The sequence below is a fragment of the Dama dama genome, chromosome 30 (genome assembly GCF_033118175.1).
Source record: "Dama dama isolate Ldn47 chromosome 30, ASM3311817v1, whole genome shotgun sequence".
Taxonomy (NCBI): domain Eukaryota; kingdom Metazoa; phylum Chordata; class Mammalia; order Artiodactyla; family Cervidae; genus Dama; species Dama dama.
In genome coordinates this window covers 36617032-36642313 of record NC_083710.1, presented here as the reverse complement: position 1 = coordinate 36642313, position 25282 = coordinate 36617032, and the positions used below count along the sequence as shown (strand labels likewise).

The following is a 25282-nucleotide window of genomic DNA, read 5'->3' as shown; positions in this document are numbered from 1 at the left end:
CTGGATTCCCAGAGCATCCTGGGTGTCTGTATAGCCTCCAACATGCTCACCACCAAAACTTCTGTTTCTGTAGTCACCAGACAACTGACCCCCTGTACCGGTCACCACCTCTCCCAACAGGCACCTCTGGTAACCACTGCTCTGTTCTCTTCATCTGCTCTGCTCACCGCATCCACGTTGTGTGTCTGGGGGAAACAAACTTTCTCGTGAGTAAATATTTGAGTGAAAGAAACTAAACTGATTGGATAGAAAAGAAGTTCTAACAGTGGTTTCCAGTAACCTGGGAATGGGTCAGAAATGCAGATTCTTGGGCCTATGGAGACAGCAGTCTGGACTGAGGCCCAGCAATCCATGTTCCAAGGAACCCTCCAAGGTTCTGATGCCTCTGGAGGCTGAGCAACATTGGGTAGGAGGAGGTGTCTTTCAAGGAGGACTTTGCTTCTGCATACATTTTAAGTCTGGGGCTTGTGCTCAGTTCAGAGGGGAATCGAGAGCTCTGACCTTCCCAGCACTTCCAGAGACTCTGGGAGGACTTGGGGGGGGGGGTCTCCATGGCCCCAGCTCTTTGCCCCCAGAGGCTCCTGGAGGACTTGGGATCCCCCTGGTGCCTGGCTTGGTTTCTGCACAGTGCAGGGGTCAGGGGAAGGAGCCGGGCCTCCGGTGGTCTCGTCACTCGGCCCTCGCTCCCCCCCCCCGCTCCTTAAGCTTAACCCTCTGGCTGCCCCGACAAGGTCAAAGCACCTGGTGTGTCATGCGAAAAATATTCCCCAGCAACACGCTTTGCCTCCAGCTGTGAAACTGATTAGTGGCCTTAAAAATTCCCCCAAGAGTCTCTACTGGCAGCTGCAGTTGCTATTTTAAAACAGCAGAAGCATGTGTGAGAGAGGAAGGGAATTGTGTGTTATGTACAGGAAAGAGGTAAAAAAACTTTCCCTCCAAGTTAAAGAATGGCACATCGAGTAGAAGAAACGTGCTTTTTGTTGGAATAGCCTAACTTTTAGTTAATTGTGATAAAGCTATTTCTGAAATCAGTATCAGGAAATTTAGCTGGTTGGGATTCAAGAGATTGCGGGATTAGAAGACGAGAAGCAGCCACTACAGACACGAGGGAAGGTGGGCTCCTTGTTGAATGCTCGGCCAGGGCAAGCTGACTACCTGCATTCAGGAACTTTGTCTGAAATATAGGATGGAAATCAAAAGTGCCTGATACAAAAAAGATAATGGTTCAAGTGATTACTCAGACCTGGATTGTTTTTTTCCCCTCTGCCTTCCATAAGAATAAATTTTATTTTTTAAGAATAAATTTTAAAAGTCCGGTTTATGGACCACTCATGGCCAGAGAACCCAAACTAAACCTGCAGAAAAGTTCATCCCTGGACCTGGCCAGAAGTCTATTTATCCGGCAAGGGTTTACTGAGCATCTACCAAACGGACAACACGCATGCAGCCCTGGAAATGTGAGTGAAGAGACTCTTAGTCCACAAGATGGAGACAAGGTATGTGATGTTAAAACAGGTCCAAGCAGAGCTCAGAGGAGACTGGAGGGAGGCATCTAGGTTGGGTGAAGGAAAGAGACGGTGCATTTCAGGTGGAACTGGAGCCTCTGCAAAGACACATAGGTCTGAAAACGGACAGCAGGGCATCTTGACTGGATGAACCCGTGGAGAGGTGCTGGAGCCCCAGGCAGGGAGGAGAGATCAGGCAGGCGGATTCTGCAGGGGGTCGGCATGTGGGTGGGTTGGGGCAGGGGGATTCAACCATCTCTGGCAGAGTTGCCAAGGTTACGTCGTTGCAATAACTCTACTGGGATCTGAAGATGGCCTGGACAGCTGAACTAAAGAGGGCAAGGAGCTTGATCGAAGACAAGAGACACAAACTAACATTTGTCTCCTGTTAGTTACAGGATACATCCCTAGTTGTGCCCACCATGAAGCTGATTCCTTCCCAACCAAAACAGGCAGACACCTCTGAATCTCTGAGGTCGGCAAGCATAAAATTCACTGTTTTCAGATCACGGACTACTTGGAAGAGGAAACTAACCATAAAGCAATTATACACCAATAAAAAAATTTTGATAGGAAAAAAACAGACAAACCACTTCTTTTGAAATTTCTCATCATTCAAGAAGGTATAGGAAAATTATTTTAATCACTGGGTATACGGGGTTAAAAATGTTGACTACTACTGTTTCCAAAGCACCTTTTATAAATTCATTCAGGTAACTTGACAATGAGAAGGCAGCGACAGAGGATGAAAGGAGTTTTGAGTAAACTCCAGGAGATGGTGAAGGACAGGGAAGACTGGTATGCTGCAGTTCATGGGATTGCAGTCACACACAACTTAGTGACTCAACAACTGCGTAACAATTATTGAACACAATATAATGCCTACCACCTGCAATTTGTTTGAATTACTGGCATTTGTTTTCCCAGTCAGTACTTTCTAGGAAGTATTTCCTACTCTGTGCACAAGGGTACCATTTTTTCCCCCTAAAACCCTCTTTAAAGTGAAGTCGCTCAGTTGTGTCTGACTCTTTGTGACCCCATGGACGGTAGCCTACCAGGCTCCTCTGTCCATTGGATTTTCCAGGCAAGAATACTGGAGTAGGTTGCCATTTCCTTCTCCAGATCTTCCCGACCCAGGGACTGAACCCAAGTCTTCCGCACTGTAGGCAGATACTTTACCGTCTGAGCCACCAGGCAAGTGGAAAACCCTCTCTGAACACATCCTAATACCTTGAAGTAGAAGGAAGCTGCATGACCAGGATGGAACGCTCTTCCAGGCCTCAACTGCTGCTCTGGGAGCAAATCATGTGAAACAAATATTCACTGTCAGCCCAGATGTTTGATTTGCTGTTAATACACAGCCAATTTGATTTTCACCCAGTGCTCAGGGGGGGGAAAGAGGAATAGAAAAATATATAAACTGTGGACAAAACAAATGCAGATCTGGTAGGTGGAAAAGCTACAAACGTCAACATTGGACATGTCTTCTTTCTTCCTATTCAGGGAAAGTGCTGCTGACCAGAGGGAAAAAGGTCTCTCCTGCCCCCTGCTGTCTTTCCATTTGACTTGGCAGCATTCTAAAATTTTTGAATCATTATTTCAAGGGAAAAGATTTCTGTAGATTTTTTCCCTGACTCAGAACAATTTCTAGAACAGTGAATGAATTTTAATTCCCCATCCTTACTTATGAGATATTTTATGAATTAACATGCATGGATTTGAGTAACTACCAAGAGATAGAGGAGGACAGAAGAGCCGGGTGTGCTGCAGTCCACGGGGTCATAGAGACAGACACGACTTAGCAGCTGAACAACAACAAATGACGGGAGGTTGAGTGTTTGCTGATGGCTGTGTAGAGCTGGGAGTTTTGAATGTTGCTTTAACCTAGTTTAGATCTAAGGTGGTCAAATAAGCAACTATCAAAACAAACTAACAGAAAGGGGCCATTAAAAAAAAATAAAGCCCCCTTCAGAGAAATAATCAAAATAATGTGATCAGAAGAGTGCTGAGAATGGTCTGTATTTATTTGCTGTTACCACTTGCACTAGAAGCTTCAGAAATTTGATGTTTAAAAAGTTCAAATAGCTAAAGAACATGAACAAAACTAAAAGCCAGACAGCAGGCTTCTGGGAAAGTATTTTTCATGCATGTGATTTTTGGTGAGAGGAGGAAACAGAACACAGGGCTCAAAGAATCAGTTTCCTTACTTACCACCTCAAGAGCCACGTCTCCATCTCTTCAAGCCTGAGGTCTGAGCACCGCAGCAGGTGTGCATGTGACATCCCAGGAAGGGTTTGTTTTTGTACAATTTGGACTGACCCTGGCCGAATGACACGGCATCCAAGAGGTCCCACAGATACAAGACACTGGTCTCCCAGCGACAACACTAAATAATCAACACCACAACCAGTGGGAGGTCGGATCTCTTTGAGAAGCTGGCTCCCCAGGTGCTGGGGTGGATTCTGCTGGGATGTACCCACCCAGCCCTCTGGGACATGCTTAGGGGAGTATGGTACCTCCAGTCTCCACCTGCTCCACCCCTCCAGCTTCCCTCTGCCCAAAGTCACAAGGCACTGCTTTTCAGAGATCGATTTGTGGGGCTGCCCAAAACCTTCCTAAGGTTTCACAGCCAACAAAACCGTATCTTATCATGATGAGGTCACCCAGCTGTTTTCAAACAGAATCTATTGAAAGGCAGAAGAAAACTAATAGTGTGCCTTTACTGAATAATACTCCCCCTCTGACTTGGGTGAACCCAAAGAATCAGAAGGATTTGCTTCCATTGAAGCTAGAAGTTTTAAGTCATCAACCTTGCGCTTGATGTTTTCCTGGTCCAGGGAGGACACCCTCACGACCCCAACACTTCTGCCCACTCCATACGGGGCAGGTGAAAACAGTAGCCAATCCTTACTTTTTACAAGTCAAAGGTGGAGGATGCGGAGTAACACAACCTTCAGCTATGCACATTAACTGCACCATGGAGGAACTGCAGACAAATTGTTTTTGTATCACCAGGGGAGGGCAGCACGCTCCCCAGGGTCTAAATCCCCACTGTCTAAATCCAAAGGCTTCTTGAAGCCCTCGTCTGCCCTGAAAAGCCCAGGGGTTCAGGGCTCCCCTCTGCGAATGCAACCCAGCGGCTTCCAACAGCAGGGCCACCCCAGACAGAGACCCAAGGCACGTACAATGCTCTTTCCGAACTGGGCACCAAGCGCGCACCGCGGACACGGCTTTCTGGGTCCTGGCCACCCTCATGAAGCTCAGCCAGACCTGGGCGCCTAAGGGGCCAGGAAACTAACGATCGGCTAGCAGGTGCGTCCGAGGCCCCGCGCGCTCCTCGCGTGCAAAAACCCATAGTTGGGCGCCCGGGCTAAGTCTCCCCTGCGGGCCGGAGCGCATTGTGTGCGTGGAGACCCCAGCTGAACTGGCTGGCTGACCCCCCGACGAGTCGGGGAACAGCTGAATTTCCAAACCCGCAATAGCCGGGTGCGCCGCGAATTTGAGTCTCTAACAAGCCCAGCTGTGCGTCCCCGCGCAGAACAGCCGCGAGCTTGGACCTTGGAAGAGACGTGCCCGGCTCCGGCTGACCCACCCCTGGGTCCGAGGACATGCGATGCCCAGCGGGGTGTCGGGGCGCTTTTCCCCTCTAGTGAACTCACAAGCACGTGCAGCGCACACAGCTGTGCATACCCCTGCGCCCACCTCAGTCTCCGCTCCCCGTAGCCGCCCGCCGCGGACCTGCTCACCTGCGGCCTCAAGGGGGTGCACAGAGGGAGGGAAGGCCGGTCTCGCCCCTCCAGCGCCCGAGTCGCCCCTGCATCTGTTCGAGCCCCGACCCTTTCGAAACCAGTTACCCCGTCCTCTCCTAGGTCCGGCTGGCCCGGCGTCCCGCACTCAACTGGTGGGGCTGGAGGGACCGGGTTGGTAAAAAGAGTCCAGGAAGCCGCGAACTTAGGGGGCTTTTCAGGAGCTGGGAAGGGGTGTGGCTGCCGGGGGGAGCCCCTTGCTTGAACTTTGGGAGCGCCTCGGGAAGCCTGCTTCCTGCCGTCGGGTGTGGAGTTCGCCTCGCGAACTGGAAGGATCCGCCGGCTCTGCGTGAACCACCGGGGACTGCACCCCACGCGCACTCCCACGCCCTCCCAGCGCGCGCCGCTCCTCCCCGCTCGGCCCGGCCCCGCCCCGCGCCCGGCGCACCTGCGCACGCTCCTTGCGCCTGGATTCCCGGAGCATCCTGGGTCTCTAGCCACCTGCGCAGAAAAGAGGCGTCCTAGAGGTGAACGTGCAGGGAATCCGTGCTCTACCGAAACAAAATTCTTGAGCAGTGACTTGTCCAAGGGTATCTTACTCAACTTTTGTTTGTTTTTGGTTTTCAGAGTATTAAATGTGGCTGCTGTCTCTGCGCACAGTTCATAAATGTAAAAAACTTTAAGGTAACTAGACAAAAATACCAACCTGAGAGGTTCAAAACCCAAATTCAGAGCGTGGGTGTACAACCGTTTATTTGCCGGCGAATATTGTGTCTATTAATACTAGGTTGTGGATCAGTAGTGGACCAGGTGCAGACATCCCCCGAAGGGATCAAATCCTCGAGGCCGCTTGAAGCCGAGGCTGGCCTATATTTCCAGGAAATGGACAGACCACCTGGTGTCCTAGTTCTTAAGAAACCAATCAAACAGCAACAATAGACGGAAAGCTTGAGCAACTAGCCTTGGAAAACGCAGGCCAGCAAGAGACGGCACATGTCTTTAATATTAATAAGTTCCTTTCCACAAAGAAGCCTCCTAAAACGGCTTCCTGCCCAGAAATGAAGTTTTAACAAGGAACTTTGGAACAAGACATTTTCCCAAATAATTAACATAGGATAGTCCATCATTGGGTTGGTTTTTGGTCAGGAAATCTTTTCTCAGTAAGCCTCACTGGCTGGAGAAAGGATATTTTTCAGGAAACAGGTGAGATGCTGTCAAAGTAAAGTAGGCATGTAATACTTTTTCCCTAAGCACACTGTAACCTGCATGGTGTCAGGCAACTTGTTTTTCTTGTTTCCTGCTGGTACCCCTAGCAAAGTGTGTAGCCTGTACTATCTGCATAATAAACTTTTGCTACAATCACATAAAAGCATGGACGTGGTAGCCTTGAAATGTCTGAATTTATCACTTTTGAAATAGGTGATTAAAAAACTTCATGGTTTTATTAAGATATAATTTGTATACCAGAAAATCCACCCTTAAGTGCATAGTTCAATATTTTTAGACTATTACAGAATTGTGCAACTAGCACCACCATCCAAATGTACAACATTTTCATCATCCTCAGAAGACACATTGTGCCCCTGAGCAATCGCCCCACCTTCCATTCAGCCCCTCCACCCCCAGCCCTAGGCAACCACTAGTCTACTTTACATCTGTAGATTTGCTTGTGACTTTCTTGTGAATGGAATCGTGTTGTATGTGGCCCCTTGATGTTGTTTAGTCGCTAAGTTGTGTCTGACTCTTTGTGATCCCATGGACCATAGCCCACTTGGCTCCTCTGTCCATGGCATTTCATAGGCAAGGATACTGGAGAGGGCTGCCATGCCCTTCTCCAAAGGATCTTCCTGATCCAGGGGTCGAATCCATGTCACCTGCATTGGCAGGTGGATTCTTCACCACTGAGCCACCAGGGAAGCCCATCAGCCCGCTTAGGACTGGCTTTTTTTTTTTTTTTACTTAGCATAATGTTTTTAAGGTTTATCTATTTTGTGTCTGTTTCTTTCTTATTACAGCTGAATAACACTCCATCTTATGGCTATACCACATTTTATATATTTGTGGATAACTTTTTGAGGTATTTATGGGCTTTTCTCCCAGTGTTTTCCTTGTTCTCTTATTTCCATTCAAACAGGTCTCAGGATTTTCGGTTTGTTTCCTCAGAAGAGTCTTTGGCAGCACAGAAAATCGACATAATTTACAAAAATTCTCGGTCTTCACTTCTAAAAACTCAAGAGGTAGAACAGGGCTTGAGGAAGGGTGCTCTCTACCTTGGACTACAGGAGAGATCTGAGAGACATCTCTTTGTCACCTCAGAGTGCACTGGGTAGACAGTGTGCCCTAAAACAGGAATGTCAGACCATGGGCATGGGGGTCCCAGCTCCCCAAAGGCTCCGGTGCGCTATCCCTGGCACAGACACCTCATAAAATGGCCAGGCCGAAGAAAGCACGTGTCTTTAATGGTGACCTGTGTGGGCAGATGACAGAAGAATGGAGCAGCCTAGTGCTTTGCAGCATCTGAAACCCTGGAGAGTTCATACACACCTGAGGCAGAATCACAAGAATGACTGAGAGTGGAAAAAAAAAAAGAATGAGGTTGAATTTTCTACTGGCCCTGATGTGCGGGGGAATCAGGGGAGGATGAGACACAGTCATTCTCGTACGCCTGGTTTTGAGGCTCAAGATCAGTCTACACTATACTCGTTACATGAGTTCATTGAAATCAAGAATATGGTGCACATCTCATAATTATCAGATAAAACTCCAACATAACAGGACAGGACATTCTACTTAGAAAAATGTTTTATATGCTGCCTGCGCCCCTTAGTCTGTGACTTTCCTGCATGACCCCTTTCCAATGAAGCAAGACAAGTTTATTATGCAACATAATATCCTTGACATTTTTTCCCCAAAACAACCTGTACCAAAAGTTTAAATTTTGGTAAAACATAATACTTTGTAATTTTATACTTCAGACTCAACTGATAAATCATCTCACAGCTACAGGAAAAATAAATAAATTAGGTAAAACATTGAAGACAAATTAAGAAAAAGCACATAGGGTTCCCCATCATCTATACCCAAGGGTAGTGATTTAATCAGTATAGAAATAACAAACTGGCCAGAGTCACAGGAGTGTTGAGGAGCATTGGCTCATTGCAGCTGTCCCCAGAACAGACACAAAAGGGTAGGACCCAGAGACCCAGCTCTTACTCAAAGGTGGCAGAAGGAAAAGTTCCCTGGGGGTTGCTTTTGGTGGTGTCGTAAGATCGAACTAGTTCTTCCTGAGAAATCACAGCTCGTTCTACCTGAGAAAACGCATACCCATCTGAAAGAGCAAAGCATGGGGGATGCTGTTAGAAGGCAAATACGTACAGTGAACATTCTGGTGACAGAAATCAAAACCCCTCCCTGACTGGGACACATTGGCCACCTCAAGCAGGGTGGCTGAGGCGGGGAGAGTGGCGAGGTCTGGGGAGGGCTTGGCGTTGGGGCAGTTTGCAAACCTTAGCTGCATCAGAACCACCGACAAAGACTTTTCTGCATCCTTCTTTCTGGGGCCAATGGATCTGCATGGTTGGACATGGCTGGGTGCTTTTTAAAGTTCTCCCAAGGATTCTAATGTGGTGCCCGATGCTCCTTGAGAGCCATGTCCTGGAGGACGCAGCCTGGCCAAGGGGCTCAGGAGCTCGTGCCTGTCTCTATGGGGCTGTGGCCCAGCCTAGTCTGAGCAGCTCAAGAGGGGACCCATGGATCCCTCACTACATTTTCCTACCGCCATTCAAGAGAAGAGGCCCTAGAACAGTCTGAGTCTTGAAACTAAAACCTACAACTGAAACCCAGAAAGGTAAGTTTTGAAGCTGAAAACATGCTGGGGGACAACATGCAATATTAATAGTAAACTTGGTTAAAAAAAAAAAAAAGGTCCATCATGCTGGAAATGTCTCTGTTTTAAAATTTAGCTGATTTAACTAGGAATTCAAAGTGGTTTACTTGGGTTGACGTGAATAACAGGGTCATGGGTAGAAGTTCCCAGAGGGAATAACTCATTGACCAGCACTCTCTCTCTGGGAGAGTCAAGCCTAGAATCATTTCTGAAAGAGATATCGGCTCTCATGGGGCAATGAGGAGAGCTGACGAGTATTTCCTCTCTTCTCTAACTTCTGACCTTGACAGGTCAGACCTAGAGTAGTCTCACATTTGAACAATATTAATACATTTAGATTAAAACATGACCCAGAGCGAGCATATGCTGCTTCCACACACTCCCAAGGTTTACTACGGCTCACCGATGACAGTGGATTTACTTGTGAGTGGCCATGCTCTTTAGAAGCAGAAAAAGTAACTTGTGTCCACGTGTTGTGAACTGGCTTATGTGCTTGTGTGTGGAAGGAGAGAGGGATGTGGTGGTCCACAGCCTTCTCTGCATGGAGAGCCACCCCGGAACTGGTGAGAAGCCTAGTACCCCACACAAAGGCAGGACCAGTGGTTCTCAAACTAGAGTGGGCGCCACCACCAGAGGGTTGATTCAGTGAGTCTGCAGTGGGGCCCAAGAGCCAACAGTTCTAGCAACTTCCCAGGTGACACTTCTGCTCCTGGGTTAAGGACAGTGCATGGAGCACCACTGTTTTAGGCCATTTTCACCACAGTCTTGGAGTGCATGCAGGTATCAGTGGCTTCCCACTGCCAGGGATGACCTTCCTCCCACTCGGGATGGCTCCACCCAGAATCTCAAGGTGGAATCTGGGTTGGCACTTCTCGGGTGTCACGGATTCTCTGCGCAGCTGTGGGGACAGGAGGGAGTGCCCTTGGCAGCAAGTCTCTGAGAAGATTTTCTGAACACAGAGGCACCCCCTGCCCAAGCAGAAGTCCAGGCTCTGTCGGCAATGCAAACTGCCAAAGGTGGAAAAACCACTGTCCTTCACTTTATCTTAAATGTTCTAGACACAGAAACATGGAGGGCTGTAAAAAATAAAAATATGAAAGCAGCCCCACCCTTGTAAAATGAAGATGTGTTCGCATTTTAAATGGTCTCCTTGTTCTGCATTAATGGTTTAAAAAAATTCAGGCGGTTACCTACCTTTTTAAAAATGTGGTTAAATGCATGTAGCATAAAGTTTACCATCTTAAAGATAGGAAGCGTCCAGTCCAGTGGCACAGAGAACAGACACAAGGCTGTGCAGACACCCCCACCCTCTGGCCCCGGAACTCTCTGCCTCTCCCACCTGAGACTCCCCTCGCCCCACCCCTGGAAAGCCTGCTCTCCCTCTGAGAATCTGACTGCTCCGGGACCTCATGTCTGTGGGGTCACACAGTACTTGCCCTTTCGTGTCTGGCTTATTTCACTCAGCATGCGCCTTCAAGGAGGCCCTCACGTTTAACCGCCCCTCCTTCTGTGAGTCAATGGCATCTCCGTGTGGAGTGTGTGACTTACGTGGGGCACCTAGGTCCACAGAGTTGTTCCGGAAAACCACCTGACAGGACCTGGGACTCACGGACCTTTGGAGATCCACCTCCTCCACCTTCGGCCTAAATCAAACACAGACTGACTTTAGTTCGTTGCGTACTAAGTTGTTTTAGTCATGTCTGATTCTTTGTGTCCCCATGCACTGTAGCCCACCAGGCTTCTCTGTCCACGGGATTCTCCAGGCCAGGATACTGGAGTGGGTTGCCATTTCCTACTCCAGGGGATCTTCCCAACCCAGACATCGAACCTGCATCTTTGTGTCTCCTGCATTGGCGGGCAAGTTATTTACCACTAGTGCCACCTGGGAAGCAGATTTAAAGGGATTTGTTGGAGGAAAAAACAGTTTCAAGGTAAAAGTAAAAAAAAATCTTCCTTACCACTTGGAGAATATTCTTATATTTAAAATAAACTGGATATTATCCAGACACTCTCGCTAAGATGCTTCTTCTAAAATAGCATTTTGCTGTGAGCATCTCTTATTTTATTGTTTAGTCATTAAGTCATGTCCAACTCTTTGTGACCCCATGGACTACAGCATACCAAGCTCCTCAGTCCTTCATTATAGCCCAGATATATATATCCCACTATTACGCAAACTCATGTCCATTGAGTTGATGATGCTATCCAACCATCTCATCCTCTGTCACCCACTTCTCATCGTCTGTCACCTGCTTCTCCTCCTGCCCTCAATCTTTCCCAGCATCAGGGTCTTTTCCAATAAGTTGGCTCTCCACATCAGGTGGCCAAAGTATTGGAGCTTCAGCTTCACCATCAGTACTTCCAATGAATATTCAGGGTTGATTTCCTTTAGGATGGACTGGTTTGATCTCCTTGTTGTCCAAGGGACTCTCAAGAGTCTTCTCTAGCCCCACAATTTGAAAGTGTCAATTCTTTGGCACTCAGCCTTGTTTATGGTAAAACTCTCACATCCGTACATGACTGCTTCATGTACAGCCCTCCTAACTGATTTCTCCAAAGAGCTGAACTGGACAATGAATGCCCTATTCCCCTCAGGCTTCTAAGAGTACCTTAGAGTTCTTATGGCATGTATTTTCAAAATCTTTGTCCCAGTTTCCTTTTCTTATGGCAAAGCCATCATCTAGAGTGGTTCAAGACTCTTTTAAAAATTATTTTTTAATTTATGACAGCACTGGGTCTTCATTGCTTTGCACAGGCTTTCTCTAGTCTTGTGAGTACAGGCTTCTCACTGCGGTGGCTTCTCTTTTTGTGGCGCACGGGCTCTAGAGTGCACAGGCTTCAGTAGTTGCAGAGTGTGAGCTTAGCTGCCCTGCGACATGTGGAATCTTCCCAGACCAGGGGTCAGCATATGGGATCTTAGTTCCTGGACCAGAGATCAAACCCGTGTCCCCTGCATTGGCAGGCGGATTCTTAACCACTGGACCACCAGGGTAGTCCCAGTCTGAGACTCTTGACAATGTATGTCAAGACAGGTTGGTTCTGGGCATGAGAGCTTCTCCAGATTCCAAGGCTGACTAGGGGACCATGCGGGAAAGCCAACAGTGAGAGAACTGAGAATCTTGAACTCCTACAACTTTTTCATTTCTTGCTCTCTTCCTTGGTGAACTGATGATTTTCTATAGCGATAAGCGTGATTCCTCTTTCTTTACTTTTGTGTATTTAATATAAGTTTTTTGCTTTGTGGCCACCATGAAGCTTACACAAAACAATTTATATTGGTAACAGTCTGTTTTAAGTTGATAAAAACTCAAGTTAGAGTGCATTTTAAAACTTCACACTTTTACCAACATGGGTTTGATCCTGGCACTGGGAAGATCCCCCAGAGAAGGAAATGGCAACCCACTCCAGTGTTCTTGCCTGGGAAATCCCATGGACAGAGGAGCCTGGCGGGCTACATACAGTCCATGGGGTCACAAAGAGTCGGAGACAACCTAGCAACTAAAACAAACAACAACAGTGCTGTAGTATACTGATGTTGCAATTTACATATTTTTATCTTGTGTATCCATCAACAAATGATTGTGGTTTTAGTAATTTTTACTACTTTTGTCTTTTAACTTTCACATTAAGTGAAGGTTTATAAGTGATTAAACTCACCACCTTCACATCAGATTATTCTGAATCTGACTATTTACCTTTACCATTTAGATTTATACTTTCACATCTTTTCCTTTTCCTTCTTAGTGCCCTTTTGTTTTGGCCTAAAGAAGTCCCTTTAACATTTCCTTCTCTCTTTTTTTTGGCTGTACTGGGTCTTCGTTGCTGCACGCGCACTTTTATCTAGTTGTGGAGAGTGGGCTCTCCTTTCTAGTTGCAGTGTGTGGGCTTCTCATTGCCGTGGCTTCTCTGGTTGTGGAGCACGGGCTCTAGGGCGCCTGGGCTTCAACAACTGTGGTGTGTGAGCTCAGTAGTTGTGGTGTACAGGCTGAGTTGCGCTATAACATGTGGTGTCTTCCCGAACCAGGGGTCAAACCCATGTCTCCTGCATTGGCAGATGGATTTTCAACCACTGGGCTGCCAGGGGAGTCCCCCTTTGAAGACCAGTCTAGTGGTAATAAATGCCTTCAGCTTTTGCTTGTCTGGAAAACTCTTTATCTCTTCTCCACTTCTGAAGTATACCTCTGCTGAGTGAAGTATTCTTGGTTGGTACTTTTTTTCTCCTTCAGCATGATACCCTACTCTCTCTCAGCCTGGAAGGTTTCTGCTGAGAAATTCTCTCATAGCCTCATGGGCATCCCCTTCTGTGTCATGAACTTCTTTTCTTTTGCAGCTTTGAGGAGTCTCTCTTCATCTTTGATTTTTCACAGTTTTATACATATAAATATATATATACATATAAATACATATTTATATTTATATGTATACATTTATACATATCAATATATATATATATATATTTCAGATGATAAAGAATCTGCCTGCAATGCAGGAGATCTGGGTTTAATCCCTGAGTCGGGAATATCCCCTGGAGAAGGAAATGGCAAGCCATCTCAGTATTCTCGCCTGGAGAATCCCATGGACAGAGAAGCCTGTCGGACTATAATTTGCTAATGGGTCTCAGTGAAATATTTTAGGGGTTGAATCTGATTGAGGCTTTCTTATGGCTTCATGTATCTGAATATGTAGACATATTTTTTTTTAATTCTCTTGGGTAAATACCTAGAAATGGAGCTGCAGGGTCACAGGATAGGTGTTTGCTTAAATGGATTAGAATGACCAGTTATCTAAACTGATTGTGTGAGAGTCCTAGCCACTCTTCATTCTCATCACACTTGGTACTATCAATCATACATATTCAGTGGATGCCAAATACATGGATATTTGTTAATCACCCCATTCATTTGCTTTAGATTTGCCTGTACTACAATGTTGCTTCCCCCTAGAATTTTTAAATATGCTTTTGGGTCTCTTTACCCAAGCCACACCATCAGTTGTTTTCCATCCTTTCCTTTAAGCCTAACAAAGCACTTAAATGTAGTAGGTATTCAGCATATTCCAAAGATTGATTCTTTGCCTTAGAAACCCCGCAAAAACACTCCAGATTCAGAGAATGCTGACTGGAAACTCCAGGTTACGCCCAGGCCTCCAGTGAAAGCCCAGAACAAACATCTGACATGGTTACTGAGTAGACCCGTGGTCCTTTCACTCAGGACAGCTCCCAGGTTATGTCAAGCAGTTGGAACTGATCTCTCTCTGGAGCTGGTGTGCATGCAGAGGTTAAAGTCTTGATGAGAGGAATGAGATTTCCTGACAAGATCCCTGCCCTGGGCATGGGATGTGAGGAAGAGGAAGTGAGGAGGACCTCAGGACTTGGGACCAGGAAGCCATTGATTGAAAGGAAGACTATGGAGGGGTGCAGCAGAAGAAGGGCCTGCCCTGCTGGGGATTCGATGCTCAAGATTCCAAGAGGACCTGGGAAACCATGGCGGGTCAATCCCCATACCCCTGGGAGGGAAAGGGGAGGAGGGGGAAAGAAAAGGGAAACAGGTTTTTCACAAAAATCAGGATAAAGGGAACTGCCTCACCTCCGTGCAGAGTCTCTGCGAAGTACCTGAACTCCACTGCTTTCCATCTCCCGAACGTCCTCCAGCAAAGTTCTGTGGCAGGTGTTTCTAATCCTGTAAGAGACGGAAAGAGAAAAGGGACATAACACATGCGCTCTGCACACTGGGAGTGATGGTTTCTCCCCTCCTGGATGACAGCTGGACACCCCTTGGCTACAAGCAGTGTGGAGGGATGCAAGGCAGCATGTCCTGTCTGCGTGTGAGCAGCAGCTCCTACTTTTCTGGTAACTGAGAGCATTACTGCTGTTGCTAAGTCACTTCAGTCGTGCCTGACTCTTGGCAGCCCCAGGGACTATAGCCCGCCAGAATCCTCTGTCCATGGGATTCTCCAGGCATGAATACTGGAGTGGGTTGCCAAGCCTTCCTCCAGGGGATCGTCCCAACCCAGGGATCAAACTCGCATCTCTTATGTCTCCGGTATTGGCAGGTGTATTCTTTACCACTGTGCCACCTGGGAAGCCCCGAGAGCATTACAGATTTGGACAATGTGAATTAGCAACCAGCCACCTCAAACACTGCTGACTCTCTGTGAAAGCCTGGATGTGTCTGGGTATGTGCTGAGCCTGCACACCACAAATACTGAGTCTGTGTGCCACAGCTACAGAATCCTCGTGCCGCAACGAGAGAGCTCACGTGACACATCTAAGATCCTGCGCGCCAGAACTAAGATCCAGTGCAGCCAGATAAACAAATAAATATTTTTTTAAAATTTTTATTAATTTCATGAGTTCTTTAACATTTAAAGTGAAAGTGAAGTTGCTCAGTCGTGTCCTATTCTTTGCGATCCCATGAACTATAAGCCTACCAGGCTCCTCCATCCATGGGATTTTCCAGGCAAGAACACTGGACTAGGCTGCCATTTCCTTCTCCATTTACATTTAAAATTATCTTCAATATTGGAGACAGGGATTTCTAACACCTTAGTCTTTTCCCCACCCCTTTCTGTTAGATTTAGTAAAAAAAAAAAAAAATTGAGATCTTCTAATAAGACCTTCTAGAACTAACACCAAAAAAAAAAAAAAAGATGTCCTTTTCATCGTAGGGGACTAGAATGCAAAAGTAGGAAGTCAAGAAATACCTGGAGTAACAGGCAAGTTTCACCTTGGAGTACAAAATGAAGCAGGACAAAGGCTAACAGTATTTTGCCAAGAGAATGCACTGGTCATAGCAAATACCCTCTTCCAACAACACAAGAGATGACTCTACACATGGACATCACCAGATGGTCAGTACCGAAATCAGATTGATTATATTCTTCACAGCTGAAGATGGAAAGCTCTATACAGTCAGCAAAAACAAAACCAGGAGCTGACTGTGACTCAGATCATGAACTCTTTATTGCAAAATTCAGACTTAAATTGAAGAAAGTAGGGAAAGCCACTAGGCTATTCACTTATGACCTAAATCAAATCCCTTACGATTATACAGTGGAAGTGGCAAATAGATTCAAGGGATTAGATCTGATAGACAGAGTGCCTGAAGAACTATGCACGGAGGTTTGTGACATTGTATAGGAGGCAGTGATCAAGACCATCCCCAAGAAAAAGAAATACAAAAAGGCAAAATGGTTGTCTGAGGAGGCCTCACAAATAGCTGAGAAAAGAAGAGAAGCAAAAGGCCAAGGAGAAAAGGAAAGATATACCCATCTGAATGCAGAGTTACAAAAAATAGCAAGGAGAGATAAGAAAGTCTTCCTCAGTGAACAAAGCAAAGAAACAGAGGAAAACGTTAGAATGGGAAAGATTAGAGACCTCTTCAAGAAAATCAGAGATACCAAGGAAACATTTCATGCAAAGATGGGCATAATGAAGGACAGAAATGGTATGGACCTAACAGAAGTAGAAGATATTTTTTAAAAAGGTGGCAAGAATACACAGAACTATACAAAAAAGATCTTCATAACCCAGATAACCATGATGGTGTGATCACTCACCTAGAGACAGACACCTAGAGTGTGAAGTCAAGTGGGCCTTAGGGAGCATCACTACGAACAAAGTTAGTGGAGTGATGGAATTCGAACTGAGCTACTTCAAATCCTAAATGATGATGCTGTTAAAGTGCTGCACTCAATATGCCAGCAAATATGGAAAACTCAGCAATGGCCACAGGATGGGAAAAGGTCAGTGTTCATTCCAGTCCCAATAAAGGGCAATGCCAAAGAATGTTCAAACTACTGCACAATTGCACTCATTTCACAGTCTAACAAAGTATGCTCAAAATTCTCCAATCTAGTCTTCAACAGTATGTGAAGCGAGAACTCCTAGATGTTAAGCTATGACAAACCTAGACAGCATATTAAAAAGCAGAGACATTACTTTACCAACAAAGGTCCATATAGTCAAAGCTATGGTTTTTCCAGTAATCATGTATGAATTTGACAGTTGGACCATAAAGAAGACTGAGTGCCAAAGAATTGATGCTTTTGAACTGCAGTGTTAGAGAAGACTCCTGAAAGTCCCTTGGACTGCAAGGAGATCAAACCAGTTAATCTTAAAGGACATCAGTCCTGAATATTCATTGGAAGGACTGATGCTGAAGGTGAAGTTCCAATACTTTGGGCACCTGATGTGAAGAACTGACTCATTGGAAAAGACCCTGATGCTGGGAAAGATTGAAGGCAGGACGAGAAGGTAACAACAGAGGACGAGGTGGTTGGACAGTATCACCAACTCGATGGACATGAGTTTGAGCAAGCTCCAGGAGTTGGTGATGGACAGAGAGGCCTGGTGTGCTACAGTCCATGGGGTCACAAAGAGTCGGACACGACTGAGTGACTGAACTGAATTGAACTGACTGAGAGGAACCAGAGATCAAACTGCAACATCCATTGGATCATAGAAAAAGCAAGACAATTCCAGAAAAACATCTGAGTGACTGAGTGAGTGAAGTCACTCAGTCATGTCCGACTCTTAGCAACTCTATCAACTGTAGCCTTCCAGGCTCCTCCGTTCATGGGATTTTCCAGGCAAGGATACTGGAATGGGTTGTCATTTCCTTCTCTAGGGGATCTTCCCCACCCAGGGATCAAACCCGCATCTCCTGTGTCTCCTGCATTGCAAACTGATTCTTTACCCATTGAGCCATTGGGGAAGCCCAGAAAAACATCTACTTCTGCTTTATTGACTACACTAAAGCCTTTGACTGTGTGAATCACAGCAAACTGTGGAAAATTCTTCAAGAGATGGGAATACCAGACACCTTACCTGCCTCCTGTGAAACCTATGTGCAGGTCAAGAAGCAACCGTTAGAACTAGACATGGGACAACAAACTGGTTCAAACTGGGAAAGGAGTATGTCAAGGCTATACATTGTTACCCTGCTTTCTTAATTTATATGCCGAGTGCATCATGAGAAATGCTGGACTGGATGAAGCAAAGCTAGAATCGAGATTGCCAGGAGAAATATCAACAACCTCAGATATGCAGATGACACCACCTTTATGGCAGAAAGCAAAGAGGAACTAAAGACCCTTTTGATGAAAGTGAAAGAGGAGAGTGAAAAAATTGGCTTAAATCTCAACATTCAAAAACTAAGATCCTGGCATCTGGTCCCATCACTTCATGGCAAATAGATGGGGAAACAATGGAAACAGTGACAGACTTTATTTTCTTGGACTCCAAAATCATTGCAGATGGTGACTGCAGCCATGAAATTTAAAGACACTTGCTCCTTGGAAGGAAAGTTATGACCAACCTAGACAACATATTAAAAAGCAGAGACATTACTTTGCAGACAAAGGTCCATCTCATCAGAGCTATGGTTTTTCCAGTAGTCATGTATGGATATGAGTTGGACTGTAAAGAAAGCTGAGTGCAGAAGAATTGATGCTGTTGAACTGTGGTTGGAGAAGACTCTTAGAGAGTCCTTTGTACTGCAAGGAGATCCAACCAGTCCATCCTAAAGGAGATCAGTCCTGAATATATACTGGAAGGACTGATTTTGAAACTGAAGCTCCAATACTTTGACTACCTGATGTGAAGTGCCGACTCATTAGAAAAGACCCTGATGCTGGGAAAGATTGAAGCAGGAGGAGAAGGGAACGACAGAGGATGAGATTGTTGAATGGCATCACTAATACCATGGACATGAGTTTGAGGAAGCTCTGTGAGATGGTGAAAGACAAAGATGCCTGGCGTGCTACAGTCCATGGGGTTGTAAAAAGTCAGACATGACTGAGCAACTGAACAACAACAAATCTAATAATATTGGCTCAGACAATAAAGGAATCTGCCTACCATGCTGGAGACCCAGGTTCAATTCCTGGCAGGAAGATCCCCTGGAGAAGGGAATGGCTAACCACTCCAGATTCTTGCCTAGAGAATCCCATGGGCAGAGAAGCCTGGTGGGCTACAGCCCATGGCGTTGCAAGAGTCAGACACGACTGAGTGTCTAACACTTTTTCAATCTAATATTTAAATATTCTGGGAGAATTGGATTTGAAAGACCCCTATGCCAAATTTTTTTAAAGAATGACTTTCTAATTTCAATATTTCCCTTCTAGTTCTTATTTTATCATTAATTCTTAATCTGTGATCATCTGGTATCACATTTTGTTTCCTGTAAAGTAGATAAGAGTTTCACACTGAAGAGTGAAGAAATGGACCTCTTTTCAGAAAAAAATTAGGAACTTTATAATATTTCTACCAAATTTCCCTCTCATACATTTGATTCCATCTTTTTTCCCTAAATTGATTGCTGGTAAATCTCCAGTGGCAAAAAGCAAAAGGCATTTTCTTCCTTTAAAAGCTCCATGACATTTAATATTCACAGGGTGGCATTAAACTAAGTGTTTAATTTGAGAGCCATACAATTATAAAGGATAATTAACTATGATAATATATTCTCTGGTGACCACTTCATTTTTCAACTTACGATTTCCACGCTACATTTTGAATCAGGCACACAATCGGGACTATGAAAAAACCCAGCCAAAAGTGTGGACACATCAGAGCCATATTGACCTGCGAATAAGCAGAGATAAGGGACATTTAAATAAGAATCTTTTAGTTTGGCGACAATGAGTACCAAGAGCAGCTTTTAGTTTCCTCCCCTCCACAAAAAAAACAACCTGGAGATGTCAGGAAAGGTACGGATATGAATCCATATGACTCCAGTCATATGAATCTAGAACTACTAAATCAATTAAATAAACAGGTATATAAAGCCTAAATATAGTATTAACTAACTTAATTTAATACCTTCATTGAAACGTTCAAAATGCAAAAAGAGAATCTTGAAAGCAGCAAGAGAGAAGTAAATCACCACATACAAGGATCCTCAGTGAGATCACTAGCAGATTTCTCATCAGAAACACTAATCAGGCCAGAAGACATTGGGTCCATAAATTCAAACTACTAAAAGAAAAATACTATCAAACAGAAACCCAGTTTCTGGCAAGACTGTCTTTCGAAAGTGAGAGGGAGAGATTTAGAGCACACTCACCTGTCCTGTCATCTCAGGAGCAACAGCAACAGTGGGCCAGAGGGAGGAGTAAACCGCAAAAAACCCCAGCCAAATCATTATGCTGCCCCAAATGGCGAAATGGGTAAACTGCAGACAGAAGAGTAGCATGGAAATATTTCAGCCTCCTCTATTTAAAAGGACATTTTTTAAAACTCTATTAATCAGCTATCAAAATCCATTTGTCCAAACCATAAGTTCTCATATGAAGAAGTTGATAATTTTTCAATTTGTTGGTATTTGAGAATTCCTAACATCTTTCTCAGAATACTTTGCTACGAACTCAAGGCACCATTGTATGGCAAGTATCAAAAACAACTGTACCTTGTTCACCCAAGCCAAGTGTTGTTCAGAGTCTTCAGCAAAAAGATCAACTCTCAATAGATGTGGTTCATTACAATTGGTGGGTAATTTAATGAGACTTGGGCTTCTGTCTGTTTGTTAATACAAAGTTCTTTACAGTAAAAAAAAAATTTAAATACAAATCATTGAGAGATAAAAATTTGAATGTATCATACTTGCTCCATATGAATAACTGTGGAACAATGGCAGAAGTTGTGATCCTTAGACTGACCGGAACTGGTAGGTTTTGTGTACGTATCAACTGTATATGCCATTCTGGCTGAGACTACAGCTGAAGTACCACTGACCAGGCCTGAGTCTGGGAACTGGTACCAGATTCTCCAATGATAGGTGCTAAAACAGTAGACCCTTCTGTGGATCTGTAAGCTGTTGCTTTGAGCAGTTGGTGTTAGCAGGAGAATAGTGAGGAAAACAGCTAGGAGACCTGTGTTCTACCCTTGGCCACAGTGGGTACACCACTTAAACTGAGCAGGCCTAAGATGTATTATCTATACATAATAAGGCAACTGGATAGACTAGATCAAGTGTTCTTACCTTAATTTTTTGTTTAGTTGCCAAGTCGTGTTCGACTCTTTGAGACCCTGTATACTGTAGCCCACCAGGTTCTTCTGTCCATGGGATTTCCCAGGCAAGAATACTGAAATGGGTTGCAATTTTCTGCTCCAGGGGATCTTCCCAACTTGGGAATTGAACTTGTGTCTCCTGTGTCTCCTGAATTGGCAGGAGGATTCTTTACCACTGAGCCACCTGGGAAGCCATCTTATCCTAATAGGATTTTGGTTCTTTTCCTTAATATTTTGTTCAGAGATGACTAAGTAATGAGCAGTATACTGAACAAAAACTATAGAGAAAAAGCCTCAAATCTGCTACTTCTCTGAGTATATATTATCTGCTTAGGAGTCATTTTCAAAGGCACTTTTTCACACTCCTTAAAAATAGCCTCTAATCCAAACAATTCTTTCTCCGATTAAACAGAACAGGTCTCTTAAGGACTCTGTCTCATGATAACACAGATGATGGAGAAGAGGATCAGTTTGAAGCTATGAACTTCAAACTCTCCAGAACTGCAGTGAGTTTTCCTGTAAGAGTTCCCTTAGAGTCGGCATCATGCATCATATGCAATGTGAGGTATTCTGTGTGGCTTTGAGAGTATTTTTGGACAGGTCTCTGTTGGGATCATCACCTTCTGGAGGCAGCCAGCCCCCACTGCTGCTTAGAATTGTGTTCTGTGTCTCTCTGCCCTTGCTCGCTTTCTGCACCTGATCGGTGGCTTCCAGCATCACCCTCCTCCCCAGTAAAGACACTGCCTCCTCAGCCCTCCCCATAGGCAGGGCAGCATCAGCACAAAGGTGAGAAACAAGCCCTTCTCTCTCCTGCCTCCATCACCACTCCTTCTTAGCCCCCAGGTGAGCTGGAAGGCAGGAGCCCAATCCATCTTAGGCCAGAAGAGACACCTCGTGTAGTTCTAAGTGTGCTTTGGCCTTAAACTATTGCCTTATTCACAAATGAGGTTCAGTATATGCAGATGACAGAAGTGGTCTATACTCCATGAATATGGTATAATACAATTAGATTGCCTTATAATTTGTAATAAAATGTTTTTTCTCATAACTCCTTGGTTCCAACTTAGTGTTGGGGTCCAGTAGGGATGGTGACAGTCAGAACTCTGAATTGATTGCATCAGAAAAGGAATATATCATAGGCTGCAGCAACTTAGTTCTTCAAAAGTGACAAACACATAAAAATTCATTTTCTCTCAAAAACTTTTTGAGTACAACTTGAGACACAACTTATTTATAGATGTAAATATGTATGTGCAGATACACATACAATTTATTTAAACTATTGATGTCATAAAAACTAAAATTCTGCTTAATTTATCAGAAATTATACTTCTAATAGTATCCTGAGGAAATCATTACTCATATCTGTAAGTACATCTGTATTGATAACAGTATTGATTATATATCATTTACAGTAACTAAAGTTAAAATAATTTTCTAAAAATAATGCAAAAATTTTTAATAAATACAGTAATGCAAATAACAAGCACCCATGTGCTGAAACATTATTCCATCAATTAATAAGGCATAAAAATTAAAAATTTGGAAAAACATTAAAGATCTGTCATTAAGTGAAAAAAAGCAACTTGTAAAATATTAGGTACATTATAATCTTGTTTTTATAGAGGGGTGGGGGGAGACTACATAGAACAAAGACAGAGAAGCCAAAATGTCAACATCATTGACACTGAAAGGAATAAGCGATATGTATTTTCCTTTTTTCTGTATTTGCTAAATTCTGTCTTATCATTCTGTACTTGGATAATAGTGAATTAAGGGTCTCAATTAATGTCATGATAAATTGAATCTGTTTCAAACGTAAGGCAGGAAAATGTATATTCAACAGTCATTAGATGACTAGTATGCCTTTCCTCTGGTTTAAATCATCATTCAAACATGTAACACAAAAAGTAAAATGTGAAGACCAGGAAAAAAATGCTTATTACTTTTTTGAAGCTGAAGAAGGACATCAGCATGCCAACAACTATACTAGATTGAGGAAATATCTTAACAAATACTCACTTTATTCCAAGACAGCGTCTCCAAACCAGCTTTCAGACAAACAGTGACAACAACATACTGTGCAAGGCGCCAGGTGCAATGCGAAGGGAAAGAGATTGGAGAAAAAGTATTAAAACTTTCCATCAGAATCTGCACCTCCGCACCTGCTTCCTGACCCCTCACCCCATGGCTCTCCACCACGTCTGCTGAGCTGTGATGTCGTTAGGTTGCTAAGTGTTTTGCTGCATTTTGGTAATAGAGAAAATGCTACACTTTTCAGTAAGTGTTCCTTATTTGGCAGCTCTGTACCATATGATGAAAATCCCATGCTTATGTTTTCAGCTCTTCTATTTATATTCTTTATGAGCAGTGTGGAAGATCTGACTCAGATTAGAAGTGGATTACAATCTCTTGTGACTGTGCTGACCCTCAAAGCAAAAACTGCAAAACTATCATTTTGCTGACTAGATCAGAAAGTGTGATATGATCACGCCCACTGGCCTTGAACTATGGTGGGGAAGCAAATATTTCTATCACTAAATTTCTGCCAACTCTACTAGGGATAAATAGCCAAGGTTTTTCAAGATTCACAATACCCTCTGATCCCGAAATTACACTTCTGGAAATTTATCCTAAGATATAGTTACTCATGGGCATAAAGAATCATCTTTGCAGCATTGTTCATAGTGGCAAAGGATCTCAAACAACCTTCACATCCAGTAGCTGGAGACTAGTTGAATAAACAATGGTGAGTTATCTACACAAGCAGCCCTGAAAGGTAGACTTTCATGGGCTGATTTGAAGCCATCACCAAGGCAAGTTATGTAATGACAAGACACAGAAGAGCACCCCCTGCATGAACAACAGCAAATGTATATGCATTTCACGTTTCTAGAAACATAAATAATGCAACCATTATAACAGTGCCTTCTTGAAAATCACTACTGTCACTAATGCTTTAATTGTTTCATTAAACACTAGGAAAAGCAATAATCTACATGGATGATCTTACCGTATATATAAAATTTCCAAGAAACAAATAGTCTGTAGTGTAACCACCTTGAGAGACCATATCTGAAAAGTGAAAAAGTTATTTTTTAATCTTTATAGAGTCTGAAACATAGATTTTTTTAAATTTATTTTTACTAAAGGTACCCATACTGGACACCAAAACTGTTTATCAATTATTGGTCACATTTTCTCAAGTGCTCTGTCAGTGACAATGATGCTAACTTTGCCTACCACAATTGTGATATTTTTTCCTTTTCTTACATCCTCCAAAGATAGATTTAGAAACAAATAAATAAATTGCAAGGAGTACATGAATGTGATTATTAAACCTAGTGTCACATGCCTCTAAACCATCTAGCAGAATCTATAAATCAAAAGCCCAGGGACTTCCCTGGTTGTCCAGTGGCCAAGACTTTGTACTTCCAATGCGTGGGGCCAGGTTCAAGTCCTGGTCGGGGAACTAGATCCCACATGCCACAACCTAAGACCCAGTGAAGCCAAATAAATAAATAGATAAGAATAAATATTTTTTAAGAAAAAGAAAGTTTTTTAAAAGCAATCCAATTAGTGATGCCAAGTAGCAAGACAAGGATTTTAAGGATTTTTGTCATCACATTTTTCACACTATTTCTTCTCCAGGATAACTAAAATAATAAACCTAACAGATAAAGTTAAAATAGAATTTCATATACTTTTTAACTATTCTTAAATCTGCTGTAAACTTACAAATTTCGTTCTAAAGGGTCAATATTATCTCAAGATTAGGATAATTTCTTAAGATCTTCTTTACACTTTTAAAAATTCTCATTAAATATTGGTGGACCTGGTCCTGGTTGATATAGAAATTTTTAAGTGCAAATCCCTGACCCTTAACCCCAATTCAGGTAGCACACCCATATATTTGAGGCTCACTTATTTTCCTGAGTTATGTTTTCTCCTGATTTAGAACTCACTAAAACATGCAATGTCTACTCAGTCGCTCAGTCATGTCCGACTCTTTGCTAGCCTTTGGACTGTAGCCTGGGCTCCCCTGGTAGTGCTAGTGGTAAGAACTTGCCTGCCAGTGCAGGAGACGCAGGAGAGGCTGGTTGCATCCCTGGGTTGGGAAGATCCCTTGGAGAAG

General features: G+C 43.9%; 1 protein-coding gene across 1 annotated transcript in view; it reads right to left on the bottom strand.

Moving 5' to 3' along the window:
• LOC133049331 (phospholipid-transporting ATPase IB-like) overlaps positions 1 to 25282 on the bottom strand; it is a 115299-nt gene that overhangs the window by 18917 nt on the left and 71100 nt on the right. The window contains exons 30-35 of the mRNA XM_061133324.1: positions 24161 to 24222; positions 23170 to 23226; positions 20204 to 20311; positions 19634 to 19722; positions 14749 to 14815; positions 5165 to 5752 (exon numbers count right to left, since the gene is read on the bottom strand). Of these exons, the coding sequence (XP_060989307.1) occupies positions 5165 to 5752; positions 14749 to 14815; positions 19634 to 19722; positions 20204 to 20311; positions 23170 to 23226; positions 24161 to 24222 (971 nt within the window). The remainder of the gene's footprint in view (positions 1 to 5164; positions 5753 to 14748; positions 14816 to 19633; positions 19723 to 20203; positions 20312 to 23169; positions 23227 to 24160; positions 24223 to 25282) is intronic.